We start from the raw sequence: 16090 nt of genomic DNA, 5'->3' as shown, positions 1-16090 counted from the left end.
ATGTCCCTAATCCAGTCAAAAACAAGTCTGCATTCAAAAGAAGTGGGAAAATATTATCTATAATGAGATCAGTCAATCTCTTTAAACTGACCTAGAAATAATATAGCTGAGAGAAGTAAAAGACAAGAGCATTGAAAATATAAAAGCTCTCAAATTACATATAAAACCTAAAAATATAAAATTTTTGGAAATAATTCTTTCTGATCTTGGATCGGCAGAAACACCTTACATATACCAAAGCATGATTCATAATAGTAAAAAATAATAATAATGATACAACTAAGAATTTGAACTTCATGAAGTAGTACAACCACTTTGAAAAATAGTTTGGAAACACCTTTAAAAATTAAACATGTGTCTGCTCTATGACTCAGCCATTCTACTCCTAGATTTTTACCCAAGATAAGTAAAAGTAGAACTATATATAAATACTTATATCTAAATGTTCATAGCAGCTTTATTCTAATGGCTCCAAACTGTAAACAACCTAAATGTCTATACCAGATAAATGGATAAACAAATTGTAGTACAGATGCATACAATAGAATACCTATCAATAACACACAAAAGCTTTTTTATATGCAATATGGATGAATCTCAGAATATTTATCCTGAGAGAAATAAATCAAAGAAGAGTGTATACTATATGACTTGATTTATATAAAATTCTAGAGAACATAATCTATAATCGCATAAAGTATAAAAGTGGTTTCCTGGAAGTGAGATGAGGTGGGGGGAGTGGTGGACAAAGAAGAGCAGCAGGAAGGAATTATTAATGTGTATGAACAAACTTTTGTAGATGAGGAATATGTTCACTATCTTGATCATGGTGAAAATATACTAAAATGTACACTTAAAATATGTGCAGATTGCTTTTTGTCAATTATATCTCAACAGTTGCTTTTAAAAAATAAGAAACGTTTCTCAAAGATTGTTGGTTATCATTTGCTTTCATTAGCTATTCACACTCAGATTAAACAATTGTTTTATCTCTTTCCATAAAGATGTCTTATATTTCTCATTGTATCTTGAGAGAATCTTGAGCTAGTATATTCAACAGTGTTTAGAAAACCCAAAGTTGTATGTACACACATATGCCTCACTTACAGGTATTACAAATGCTATTTCTTTTTCTGATTTAATATGGGGTCCTGAATGATCCAGATTTAAATGGTAAGGATACTTTCAAAGTGGTAAATTTAAACAAACAAACAAAAAACTCAAAAATCCGTTGATCTATGGAAGCAGTGACAGACTTTATTTTCTTGGGCTCCAAAGTCACTGCAGGTGGTGACTGCAGCCATGAAATTAAAAGATGCTTGCTCCTTGGAAGAAAAGCTATGAACAACCTAGACAGCATATTAAAAAGCAGAGGTATTACTGTGCTGACAAAGGTCCATCTAGTCAAGGCTCTGGATTTTCCAGTAGTCGCATATGGATGTAAAAGTTGGACTATAAAGAAAGCTGAGAACCAAAGAATTGATGTTTCTGAATTGTGGTGTTGGAGAAGACTCTTGAGAGTCCCATGAACAGCAGGGAGATCAAACCAATCAATCCTAAAGAAAATCAACCTTGACTGTTTATTGGAAGGACTGATGCTGAAGCTGAAATTCCAATACTTTGGGCACCTGATGCAAAGAGCTGACTCACTGGGAAAGACCCTGATGCTGGGAAAGATTGAAGGTAGGAGGAGAAGGGGACAACAGAGGATAAGATGGTTGGATGGCATCACAGACTTGATGGACATGAGTTTGAACAAGCTCTGGGAGTTGGTGATGGACAGGGACCTGGCCTGGCATGCTGCAGTCCATGGGGTCGCAAATAGCTGGACACAAGTGAGCAACTGAAAGGAACTGAACTGAATGGTGTACACTGCAAGTTTAAATGACAACACTTTTAATTAATCTGTATCCTGCATGATACAGGAGCTTTAAACTCAGGGGACACAGATATCTCCCTTTTATTTTCTTTTGTGTTTAGCTCCAGGGAATTCACAATCTATGTATAATATGTTAATATTTCACTCATTTAAATTAAGGTTTTGTGCAACTGACATTAGATGAAGCATTAGGCCCAAACTAGTTTTACAATACCAGAGAGACTATTTAAATTAAATATATAGCCTACCATTCCTCAACGTAGAGTCCACAGAGTTCAAAGCAAGAAACACAAATTTTAAAAATCATCCAGCCAAAGAATATTGCTAAGATATTGGCTAATGGAACTTTTACAGTTATTCTCAGGAATGTTGAAGCACTAACATACATTTTTTATTTAGTTTTAGAGAATCTCCTTCTAAGGATAGATCCATAAAGAACACAAAATATCAAATCATTTTCTAAACTTATGGATTAGGTCTCCTCTCTTTCTTTCTTTAACTATCGATTAACGTTTTGCTAGCTGCTTTCTAATCTAATGCATTCTTAAACTATAGTGAGTCTAAGGATCAATAGAAGTAAAGTGAAAGTCACTCAGTCATGCCCGAGTCTTTGCAACCCCATGGATAGTCCATGGAATTCTCCAGGCCAGAATACTGGAGAGGATAGCCTTTCTCTTCTCCAGGGGATCTTTTCAACCCAGGGATTGAACCCAGGTTTCCCTCATTGCAGGTGGATTCTTTACCAGGTGAGCCAGAGGTACTTCATAAATATTAGCACTTCTGGGCTTGACAACAGGAATTCTGATTTTAAAAGTCTTCATTGAGACCAAGAATCTGCATTTCGTAACTGTGCCTCAGGTGATTCTAATTCTAAGCTGTTTTGAGGCTACCTTTTGAGAAACACAGCTTTCAGAAATTCACTCTCATGTTTCCAAATGCTGAAAAATTATTTACTTAGTAGTTTATAGTACAATTACACTATATGTAGCCAACTTGAAAATGAGCTGTGACATTATTTTTGATTAACATTTAAAGTGTACATCAAAATTTCTGTTCACACAGGGAAACACAGCTGAAATCAGCTTAAACTTGATGGTCCAACATTTGAAACAAATGTTGTTTAATAAGTAAAATAACACTTGAAGATGCAGACAATACTATCAGGAACTGACAAGCTTCAGTGACTCCCCACAAAGTTAAACTTTGATGGATAGGCAGGTTACAGCATAGCACGATTCTCAGGATCAGAATGACCTGAGTGGGTTTTTGTTGGGAATGTGCTGCACAGACAAAGGGTGATTATCTAAAAAGGCTAAAACTGAAAATGTCCTGTATTAGGAGATGGTAGACCTTTGTATTGTAAAATTTCCCGTCTTAATAATAAATTACCTAACTCCAAAAGCCTACTAAGCTTAAGTTTTAGATTTTATATGGTTATTTCAACCTCAAATTATACACATATTATCATTTATTTCTGAAGCAATTTCTCCTAATGCCTTATTTCCACATGTGCACTAACAAAGTCACTCAGGCACCCAAATTTTGTTGTCTCTGATCCTTGCTTCATCTCCCAGATTCATTCACCAAGTTCACCTGAAATTTGTCTTCTCTCTTAAATCCATCCATTTGAAAAATTCATTTCATCCATTATTTTAGGGCCGTGTTAGTTCATACTTGAAATGTCCCTTAAATATTCTTCTAGCCTTCCGCTTTCTTCCCAGACTCAAGTACTGGGTCTTAGAATCAGAATATTCAAGCTCAGTCTTTGTCAAATATACGACTATGAGAAATCATTCTGCCTTTCTAGATATCAGCTTCCTGTTATTGATGCATAATAAATTATAATGAGTTTAGTGTCGTAAAACAATATTATTATCTCACAATGTTTATGTATGATGAGTCCAGATAGAACTTAATGTGATCCTCTTCCCAGTGTCACCAGGTTGAAATCATGGTTTTGGCTGAGGCTGTGATTCCCATCGAAGTTTCAAATCCTCTACAAACTTACTGATTGTTGGCAAATTTACTTTCTTGATGTTGTATGTCCAAGGTCTCCATTTTCTTACTATCTGTCATTTAGGAACAACTTTCAGCTCCCAGAGGTCACCCACAGTTCTTTGCCACATGGCCCCTACAGTCAGTTCACACGTAACTATTTGCAGTCTTCTAGGCCGGGAGGAGAATGTCTGATTTTTCATTCTTTTATAAAGGTCTTACCTTATTATGTTGGGCTTCCCTTGATAATCTCCCTTTGATGAACTCAAAAAGGATCCATAATTATATCTGTAAAATCCCTTTTGCCATGTAAGGTGACATGATCAAGGCAATGATATAGCATGTATTCACAAGTTCTTTCTACATTCCAAGGGAAAAGATTATACAAAAATGTGGGTCACTGAGGGTTCTGATAGAATTCTGCCTAACACATTCATGAAAAAGCTAGTTGGCTGGAAAAGAAAATCTTAAGATTTTATGATGACAACTTCTCAAATTACAATTTACTAAATTTATACATGGAATGGAGAGTTTATATAAGTTCCCAGGATGCTGACAGATTTAGGAAAGCAAAACACATTTTTTCCCCTATACTAAATGACAAATATTCAGATTTGAAAACTCCACAGAAGATTAAAAGCTACAGTGAAACTCCCTGCAGTTTTGCATACAGAGCTGCCCAGAGGCACCAAAGGATTTCTGAGTCAGACTTATGGGGAGGAAAAACAGTTAGAAGAAAATTATGCTTGTTCATTCCACTGTTCAAAGCATATGGCAGAAAATGTCTCATCACTGCCTACAAAATAAACTTCAAACTCCTTAATCTGGAATAAAATATCCATGATTAACTGTTCCCTATCTTCCCATTTACCTCTCATGTCTGTATCACAGAAAGTTTCAGTGCCTTCAAACAATCAAATTCTTTTTACTCTCCATAAAGACACAGTTCTTTTCTTTAGAATGCTCTACCATCTACTTTTACCCACAAACCATATGGTGAATCCCATTCATCCCTTAAGATCCACTTATTTAACAAATATTTACTGAGTACCAATATGCATCAATAAACACTTGTCTTTACCTCTACCACAAAGTACGGCTTGTTTCTGCTTCTTGTTTTGTACAAAAACTAGCCAGTTCATAATTCTATTACTATACTTGTTAGATTTTATGCTTACATGTCCATCCTCCCAAAATGAATACCTTAAAGGAGTAATTCTGTTTTGGTTATATTTCAAGGACTAATTCAGAGATTGTTAGAGCTCATCAATCATGGTTTGCTCAAGGTAGTAATAATAATGATAGCAATAATAACAATAATATCTAAACTATATGCAGTGATTCCTTATACTATGAAAATACTTTATATATATCATTGTTCTGCAGTCACTAAGTCATGTCCAACTTTCTGTGACCCCCTGCACTGCAGCATGCCAGGTCTCTCTGTGCCTTCACTATCTCCCAGAGTTTTCTCAGACTCATGCCCATCGAGTTGGTGATGCCATCCAACCATCTCATCCACTGTTGCCCCCTTGTCCTCCTACCCTCAGTCTTTCCCAGCATCAGGGTCTTTTCCAATGAGTTGGCTCTTTGCATCAGATGGTCAAAGTATTAGAGCTTCGGCTTCACATTAGTCCTTCTAATGAATATTCAGAGTTAATTTCATTTAGTATTGACTGGTTTGATCTCCTTGCTGTCCACCCTTGCAGAGGAAGAGTCCCTTCTCTCAAGAGTCTTCTCCAGCAGCATAGTTTGAAAGCATCAGTTCTTTGGCACTCAGCCTCCTTTATGGTCCAATTTGCAAATCCATACATGACTACTGGAAAAACCAAAGCTTTAACTATATGGAGCTTTGTTGGCAAACGAGATGTCTCTGGTTTTTAATACAGTGTCAAGTTTTTTCATACAAGTTGGTTTGTATAGAATCTCTACAATAGCACTTTGAGGCAAGTTTTATAATCCTCATTTACTGGCTGAGAAACTAAAGTTCAAAGACAGAGGCAAGACTTCTATACGTTACTGATACTTCTATATGATATTGAACATTATGTTCTTTATAGCAATGTGGCCCCAAAATAGGAGCATCATCACCACTCACAAATTCAAGACACATCACCACTCACAAATTCAACACACTGCTTAACATATACATTCTTGGTTTCCAACCCAGTCCTACTCAATCAGAAAAACTGGGGTCAGACCCCTATAACCTGAGATTTAACAGGCCCTGGAGGTAATGATGGTACCTGCTAATGTTTAAGGACCACGGCTCTAGAATCTAATATGGAAATACCCTGGCCAAGAAAATGTGACCAGCTAAGAATGTGAAACAACTTTCCTCATATGATAAAGAATAATGGCAAAACAATGTATAGAAAAATGACTCCTCCTGAAATCAGACCACCTGACCGGCCTCTTGAGAAACCTATATGCAGGTCAGAAAGCAACAGTTAGAACTGGACATGGAACAACAGAATGGTTCCAAATAGGAAAAGGAGTACATTAAGGCTGTAGATTGTCACCCTGCTTGTTTAACTTATATGCAGAGTACATCATGAGAAACGCTGGACTGGAAGAAACACAAGCTGGAATCAAGATTGCCGGGAGAAATATCAATAATCTCAGATATTCAGATGACACCACCCTTATGGCAGAAAGTGAAGAGGAACTGAAAATCCTCTTGATGAAAGTGAAAGAGGAGAGTGAAAAAGGTGGCTTAAAGCTCAACATTCAGAAAACAAAGATCATGGTATCTGGTCCCATCACTTCATGGGAAATAGATGGGGAAACAGTGGAAAGAGTGTCAGACTTTATTTTGGGGGGCTCCAAAATCACTGCAGATGGTGATTGCAGCCATGAAATTAAAAGAGTCTTACTCCTCGGAAAGAAAGTTATGACCAACCTAGACAGCATATTCAAAAGCTGAAACATTACTTTGCCAGCAAAGGTCCATCTAGTCAAGGCTATGGTTTTTCCAGTAGTCATGTATGGATGTGAGAGTTGGACTGTGAAGAAAGCTGAGCGCCAAAGAATTGATGCTTTTGAACTGTGGTGTTGGAGAAGACTCTTGAGAGTCCCTTGGACTGCAAGGAGATCCAACCAGTCCATTCTGAAGGAGATCAGCCCTGGGATTTCTTTGGAAGGAATGATGCTAAAGCTGAAACTCCAGTATTTTGGCCACCTCATGTGAAGAGTTGACTCATTGGAGAAGACTCTGATGCTGGGAGGGATTGGGGGCAGGAGGAGAAGGGGACAACAGAGGATGAGATGGCTGGATGGCATTACCGACTCGATGGACGTGAGTCTGAGTGAACTCCGGGAGTTGGTGATGGACAGGGAAGCCTGGCGTGCTGCGATTCATGGGGTTGCAAAGAGTCGGACACGACTGAGTGACTAAACTGAACTGAACTGAAATCAGAAGTCACTTTCAATGCTCATAACTCTATTAAATCAAATTTGAAATTTAACACAGTGTCAATATGTTGAACTGGTTGATGTTTAGTTAAAACATATGGCAAATAATCCTTTCCCCCGACAATATAGCTACTTTGAGATTTACTGTACATGATGCTACACATTCCTATTTATAGGAAAATATTCCTCATATCTGGTTTTATCATACCAAAGACATCTTAAACATCTCCAGGTCAAAGTTCTTGTTTTCTTTAGTTGGATATTCACTCATGTGCCATAATTCTAGTTGGGAGATATTTAACAATTTCTTATTTAATTGAATTTAGCTAGGTTTGATTAGCCTCTCTATTCCCATTCTTTACACTAGGAAGTGTCTTTATAAAATGTCTCAAGTGATATTGTAGTAAAAACTGCTATATGGTAATAGGAAGTCAAATTCTGATTTCTGAAAAGACAAGAGTACAGGATAAGGATGGAACACTCCTTTTAGGGAGACATGTCTGCTGACGGATTTTAGAGTGTATTTTCATTTCCCAGGTAGAGAGCAAGCAGTAGTAATGAATGTGCATTCTGTCAAGTACTGCATACAGCATAATTTGCATATACTCCTATTCAAACAGCTTAGAGGACTCAGGAAGTTCACTCTGTCATCGTGTAGACAAACTATTTAAGCATGCAAAAGAAGAGTCATAAACAAATAAAAAGCTATATAAACAAATGCAAGTATGCTGCTGCTGCTAAGTTACTTCAGTCGTGTCCAACTCTGTGCAACCCCATAGACGGCAGCCCACCAGGCTCCCCTGTCCCTGGGATTCTCCAGGCAAGAACACTGGAGTGGGTTGCCATTTCTTTCTCCAATGCATGAAAGTGAAAAGTGAAAGTGAAGTCTCTCAGTCATGTCTGACCCTCAGTGACCCCATGGACTGCAGCCTTCCAGGCTCCTCCGTCCATGGGATTTTCCAGGCAAGAGTACTGGAGTGGGGTGCCATTGCCTTCTCCAAGTATAGGAACAACAAATGCTCTATTAATGGCCATGCACTGGTGAGAATAGGAAAAAGAAAGCTTCAGTACTTCTGAATCAAGCTTAGAGACTTATGCTGATTCTGTTATACTGTTTTGTCTTGATTTTCATTCTAGCCTTGATTCAGATGATTTTGGACTATGGTGCTTATAAGATCAAAATTTCATGTTTTTATATATAAACAAAAGTCCTCTCTCTACTTAGTCTATGACCAAATCCAGTATTCAGAGCAGATGCCAAGTTTGTCAAAAATTAAGATATTTTATAAAAATATTTTTCTGAAAATACCATGCATTTCTCATAATGCTACAATGTTAAAAACAATCAATCAATATTAATGATTAGTATGTTAGTCTCTGATTTCCCTGAGGCTATATTTATCTAAAACACAAATAAAATGGCAAGAAATTAGGAGAAGCTGACTAATTCACTAACAAATTTAATGTCAGAATTCAGAAAAGGATGCATGTAGGTAATAATTTAACTAAAGGAGAGTATTTAAGAACATTCTAGCATAAACTGAGTCTTTGACATAGAAAAATATCTGTTTTGTAAGAATTCACTGCCTGGAGCTTTCTTATAGGCCAAAGAAATCAGATTTTAAACTTATCCTCCAGGTTAGGGCTTTCCATCAGAAATGCTTATGCAGAAAAAGTGGCTGGATTAGAGCCTTGTCATAAGGTTTCATTTAGAAAAGGTCTAATCGAGACCAGACATTTAACACACATACCAAAACAAATAAACCCTAAGGATAGAATTAGAATGAATGGTACTGAGCCCTGGCAGACTATAAGAGCAAGTTTAATTTAGCAAAGTGATGTATCTGACTTGTGAATTGGGTGCTTGTATTTCTCTAAATTTAGTCCAATAAAATGTATTTACTAAAAGTTTTAAAGCCAAGACAGTGATTATGGATAAATTACAGATAGTTCCTTGTTTGGGGAAAAAATATATAGAGAGAGAAAGAGTAACTAAAATAGAGAAGAGGCAAGAATTGTGGAAAAACCTGAATAAGCCTTTTGGCCAACCCAATACTATAGACAATTCTATCTGTTAGACCTTCCTGTCCAAGTAAAATACATGAATTGCAAGTTAATCAGAATGGTTTGCATAAACCTATCTCCTAGAAGGAACTGTGGTGTTGGAGAACACTTTTGAGAGTACCTTGGACTGTAAGGGGATCAAACCAGTCCATCCTAAAGGAAATCAGTCCTGAATAGTCATTGAAAGGACTGATGCTGAAGCTGAAGCTGAAGCTCCAATATTTTGGCCACCTGATGTGAAGAACTGACTCACTGGAAAAGACTCTGATGCTGGGAAAGATTGAAGGCAGGAGGAGAAGGGAACTACTGAGAATAAGCTGGTTGGATGACATCACTGATTCAATGGACATGAGTTTGAGCAAGCTCTGGAAGTTGGTTGACAGGGAAGCCTGGTGCGCTGCGGTCCGTGAGGTCACAAAGAGTCCTACTCGACTGAGGCTGAACTGAACTGAGAAGGTTACCCTGAGAATAATACATATTGCTATATAATAGGAAACATTTTCAACAAGCATAATAGATGATTGTATTAAAGTGAAAGCCACTCGGTCATGTCCAACTGTTTGCAACCCCCTGGACTATACAGTTCATGGAATTCTCAAGCCAGAATACTGGAGAGAGTAGCCTTTCCCTTCCCCAGGGGATCTTCCCAACCCAGGGATCAAACCCAGGTCTCCTGTGTTATAGGCGGATTCTTTACCACTGAACCACAAGGGAAGCCCAGGAATACTGGAGTGGATAGCCTATCCCATCTCCAGTGGATCTTCCCGACCCAGGAATCCAACTGGGGTCTCCAGCACTGCAGATGCATTCTTTACCAACTGAGCTATCAGGGAGCCCAGATGATTTTTATGCTTGGGTTTAAAAAGAAGCTCCAGGAATTGGTGACGGACAGGGAAGCCTGGCGTCCATGGGGTAACAGAGTCAGAAACGACCAAGTGACTGAACTGAACTGATACTTGGGTTTTAACAGACATATGATTTCAGGTCCAAGATATCTGCATGTGGGGTAAAAAAGAAAAATCACTACTAACCTTAATAGTCATCTCCTCTATAAACTTATTCCACCTTAAAAGAGTGTGTGTATGCATGTGTGTGTGTGTTTAAGGGTATGAAGGAGCAGAACTATGGTTAACATTTACATTTCTATGCATTTTTACTGAAACAAGTACATTTTTTGCCCTCTGTGAGAACTACTGAAAAATAAATTTATTAATGTTTAGCTAGTTTTATTCTCAGAAATTTGTATTTTCAGAACCAACAAGTTGAAGAAATAATTCATGGAATTTCCCTGTCTATAATCTACTATAGATGAGTTGTAAAATGGCCACATCTAACAAATACTTAGCCCTTACTATTGTCAAGCACAAACCTATGTGGCTTTTGTATATTAACTCATTTATTTCTCCAACTTTCACACTAGATATATATCATTTTAAAACTGTTTTACATCAGAGAAAAATGGAGCACAGAAATGGTATTTACATACCTTGTAAAATTACCCAATTTAAGGTAAATCTGGTTCAAATTACACTTAATCAGAAACTGACTACATTTGAAAAGGGAAATGTAAAACTCTGTGGATCTAATATTTCATGCTAGTTTCAACATATTAATATGGATTAGGAGACTTTCCCCCAATCCTTACCTTTAATCTCTTTGTCATTTTTGAACCATCTTATATCAGCTGCAGGTTTACTACCAGATGTTTTACAAGTCAGCTGCATCAAGTCTCCCTCCATAACTGGGGATGAAAATCCACTAATTTGAGGTTTCTCAGGAACACCTGAAATTTAGGCAAATGGATGAAATGAACATTAATCTCCAATGCTGATTTGTTTTCGTGACTATTACTTTCACAAACAAGTTAACTGGGTGTTCAACAATAACTTCAGTCAAGAAAAATAAAATAAAACAGATAAATAAAAAACTGCTATATAATAAATAAGTTACTTGAAATATAGATATATAGATATTATATATATATACTATATATATACACACACACACATACTGGAAAAAGAAACGGCAACCCACTCCAATACTGTTACCTGGAATATCCCATGAAGGAGGAGCCTGGTGGGCTACAGTCCATGGGGTCACAGAAGAGTCAGACACGACTTATTGACTCAACAACAACAAGAACATATACATACATACATACAAACACATATGTATGTGTCTGTATAAATATGCGTATGTATGTATATTATCCAGAAAGCATTTAAAATGCACTTAATTCCAATTAGTTTTTTTAATTAAAATTTACCAGCAAAAATACTCATTGTAAATCTTAAAAACAAATATTCAATGTATCCTATGATTTACCGCCATGTGTATTTAAGAAGGGAGATTGCTTGCATCAGGAAAAAAAAAAAAAATCTGCAAACCTTATTTCTTCATCCTTTAGGAAACTGTGATTTAACCAAAATAGCACCTTTCTTTCCTGATTTCATAATTCTTAGAGTTTAAAAGATATTGTTTTCCTCTGTGTACATTTTTCTAGAAAATGCATTTTGGAATAAGGGATTCATCAGTAATTGCAACTATACTTATTTTTCTGATTCTTCTGAGGAAAAGACTGTCTCTTGATGTCATTTGTATTAGAAATACAATTATAGTTTTGTGGAACATGGTATGTATTATTTTTAATTCTAGTTAATGTTAGCCACTTATTACCTTTTCTAGTCCAAATCATCCAGTGAATAAACAGATGGCTAATATGCAGAGATAGACATGGATGACTTAAATAATAGAACATTACACATTTTGGAGACAATAATATTCTGCTGTCATGATAGAGATTTATTAAAATTTCTTCTAAAAGTGTTCAATAATAAAAGCAGGCTGAAAACTTCTTTATTGTACTATTTAATTCAGTTTGAAAAGAATAAAATATAAGAATGTTGGAACTCACTAATAAAAGAAATGCAAACTAAAAGAACAACAAGAACAATAAAGGTAAATGACAAATCAACATATTTCATTAGCTGGCTAGCTTTATTTATTTCTTTCTGTTCACCTTCATACTGCTTTAAAAAAAATTATGTTACATCACCATTTAATAAACTGAAAGTAGGCAATTGCCTATTTCTTGGGGTCTCAAGTTGGCTCTCTACAGAACAATGCATTAACCTTAGGCATCTGCTATCCTGAAATACTCCATTTAGTGGGTATATTTTGTCCTTAGTGGCAAACTTGTGAAGATTTTTATACAATCGTCTCAGTGGTACTTGCAAAGAAGCATATTTCATATCCTATGCATAAAACAAATTCACTAGCTGGATTAACTTTAATATTCTCAACCAAAAAAAAAAAAAAAACCCAGCATGCATTAGTTACTTTAAATACAGTGTTATGCCTTTATCTATCAAAGAACGGAAGACAAGCTGAGGCAAAAAAAAAAAAAAAAAATCAATCTTTAAATTCCTCTAACTTGTTCAGTACGCAGGTGTGTTTCAAAGAACTGCAGCAATTTCAGCTGATTGGGCCACTGACGTCTGTGGAATCACAGAGCTCTGAGCTGCAACTTTATTTCCCCAGAAACGCTATGAATGTATTGCTTTCTGATGTCACCATAACCTTTAGAAAAATGGCCCAATACTTAGAGAATAAAAACACAGAAGTTGCAAACTGTGTACACAAGCAACTTAATTTCATTTCATTTAGCAATCTAGAAAAGTACAAAGTTAAAAAGCAAGAATTCAAATAGAAATGTCAGGGTCATTTAAATGCACTTAGATATACAAAGGGGGTCATATTTGGAAGTCAAAAAATATTAGGAGAAGCCCATCAGGTAACTGATGATAAGATGGATGAGTACACAGACATATTGATTTCATTATGCTCATTATTCTATTGCTTTATAAAAGAATCACCATACATCCACTAAAGAGCTGGTTTGACACAAAGGAACTTAGCTGAAAAATCAAAAAAACCTGTTATCTGTCCCTGGTTAAGAAACAAAATGGCTGTGTGCACTTGGGAAGTCATACAGACCTTTACGCCTCTTTGTACCTATTTGAGAAATGGGGGAAATGACTGTGTGACTTTTTAAAAAGCCTTTTGATAATCCTCAAAGTGTAGATTTGTTATTGAATCATGTTGCTATATCTGTACACATCTCTCTGGCTTGGGATCACATAGTGTTAGTCCCTTGCACTTACCCAGGACAGTGAGATAGGCCTTGGAAGTTTTGACAGGCATTGTAAATAAAGAACAGGTGTACTGTCCTTCATCAGACAGAGAGACATCACTGACGCTGATACTCAGTTCATGCCAGGAAGCCCGAACCAGCTCGATTCTATTGTCTCTTAAGGCTGGAAAAGAGAAAATATTGAAAATGTGAATTACAACAGTAGACAAAGTCAGTACTGTAAGACCACATATTTTTAGCACAACATAACAAACATGGACTATACAGCCCATGGAATTCTCCAGGCCAGAATACTGGAGAGGATAGCCTTTCACTTCTCCAGGGGATCTTCCCAACCCAGGGCTTGAAACCAGGTTCCCCACACTGCAGGCAGATTCTTTACCAGCTGGGCCACAAGGGAAGCCCAAGAATACTGGAGTGGGTAGCCTATCCCTTCTCCAGCAGATCTTCCTTACCCAGCAATTGAACTGGGGTCTCCTGCATTCAGGCAGATTCTTTACCAACTGAGCTATCAGGGAAGACTTCCTGGCCATGAGTATGTCTAAATGTTATTTCCTGAAACATTTTAAAGTAATGTTTACATATATTGAATTTTTAATCAGAGTTTTTAAATCAAAGTAGAACTGTGCTCCTTAGTGTTCTCAGAAATAACTTTTTTTAATTAAGTGATTGGATCTAGTATATATGATGCTTTGGATGAGGTAGATATTGATGATGATAAAAATGGCTTTCCTTCACAGTCTTTCATGAGTTGCCAGTACCAAGAAAAGCTATAAAAAAAAAAAAAAAAATCATTGACTTCTATGCACAGACAAAATTAGGAAAACTATGACTGCTCATTTCCTTCTAGGAAACCAACAATGAACCTAAGCATATTGAAAGTTTCTCTGGCCTAGGTGGACTCGCTTTTATCACAGATGAAATGGGATTCCCACCAAGAATTTTGGGAGAGATGAGTCCACCTCCAAGGGGAATCAAGTGGAAGTACGACTGCCATGGAACGTAATCTCTTTCTCCCTTGGGCGGCCATCAGGAAGCCCTTCCCTTTCCTACTGAGAGACAGCAATCAGTTGGACAGCACAGGCAGTGGATAATTCTATAACAATTCTAAAGCAATTACCCACCCTTTGAAGTGATCTTTGATAAGACTGGTACAACTACCAGGGAAAATAACTCCCAGGTCTGCTCAAATTGACCAAATAGCACCACAAAGTCTCTGAAAACTAAATTGTCAGTGGTACCATAGCCCACAAATGTAAGCTAAGATCTGTGTGATGAATCTATATAGAACAGAACATGTAAATAGTATCCAGATTCTCCTAACATAATAGCCAAACTGTCCAGGACCTGATTAAAAAAAAAAAAAAAAATTACTGGTCACACCAAATACTGGGAAAATCAAATCTTTAATGAGAACAAATAAGCAACAGATGCTAACACTGAGTTGAAATGGATGTTAAAATTATCTGACAAAAAGAATTTAAAGAAGTCATCATAAATTTATTTTAACAGGCAATTGCTAATTATCTTCTAACAACACAAAATAGGAAATCTCAGCAAAGTAAAGAAGTATTTAAAAAAGAACTAAAAGGAAATTTTAGAAGTCAAAACTACAATAATCAAAATAAAAACTCGCTGGCTTGTATTAATAGTACAATGGTGACAACAGAGAATATAATCAGTGAACTTAAGGATAGAGAAATATAATTCACCTGATCCAAACAAGAGAGAGAAAATTGATTGGAAAACAAACAAACAAAAAAAAACAGAATCTTAGAAACCTGAGGGAAAATGACACAGTATCCAACATTGTTACCGTATGAGTTGCAAAAGATGAGAAACAGAGTGGGGCTGAAATAATTTAAGAAATAATGGTCAAAAACTTCACAACTTAGGCAAAGGAAAAAAAATCAAGAGAAAGAGTAAATTCAAGTAGGATAAACCAAAAGTCTATATCAAGATATAGCTAAATTAAAATTCTGAAATCCAAAGAAAATGAATAAAGCCTTAAGAGTAGACACAGAGAAAGGCATATTACCTATAAGAACCAATTCAAATGACAATATGTTAATATTTCTCATTTGAAATTATGGAGGTCAGAGGCAGTGGCACATTTTTCAAGTGCTGAAAGAAAATATCGATAATAAATTCTTATCCAGTGAAACCACCGTTCAGGAACCAGGGGGAAATAAATTTATTTTTGGAAGAAGGAAAACTAAAAAACATGTTCTTCTAGCAGATCTGTCTTAAAGAAAAGTTAAAGTTCTTCAAACAGAAAAGAAAAAAAATGTGAAGCATTAAGAAGGAAGAAAGAACAAGTGACAGAAAAAAGAAAAAAGGGTAAATACAATGTAGACTACTCTTCTGTGTTGCCCCAGTTATTGATAGTTGAGCAAAAATTATACCATCAACTGATGCAGTGTTCAACATGTAAAGATGGATTAGTCAAAGCAAATAAAAAGTGGTAGGGCAAAGGGATCTAAAGAAGTAATGTTTTCATACTTTATCAGAAGTGGTAAAACTGGTAGACTGTGATAAGTCATATATGTATAGCATTTCAATACCTGGAGCAACTACTAAGAAAA

At 36.3% G+C, this 16090-nt stretch overlaps 1 protein-coding gene across 1 annotated transcript in view; it reads right to left on the bottom strand.

The window, feature by feature from the left end:
• The window catches only part of CADM2 (cell adhesion molecule 2), a 391593-nt gene that overhangs the window by 176862 nt on the left and 198641 nt on the right, over positions 1-16090 (bottom strand). The window contains exons 3-4 of the mRNA XM_052638191.1: positions 13516-13668; positions 10998-11135 (exon numbers count right to left, since the gene is read on the bottom strand). Coding sequence (XP_052494151.1) covers positions 10998-11135; positions 13516-13668 — 291 coding nt within the window. The remainder of the gene's footprint in view (positions 1-10997; positions 11136-13515; positions 13669-16090) is intronic.

Source organism: Budorcas taxicolor, chromosome 1 (assembly GCF_023091745.1).
Source record: "Budorcas taxicolor isolate Tak-1 chromosome 1, Takin1.1, whole genome shotgun sequence".
NCBI classification, from domain to species: domain Eukaryota; kingdom Metazoa; phylum Chordata; class Mammalia; order Artiodactyla; family Bovidae; genus Budorcas; species Budorcas taxicolor.
This window is presented reverse-complemented; position numbering and strand designations above follow the sequence as displayed.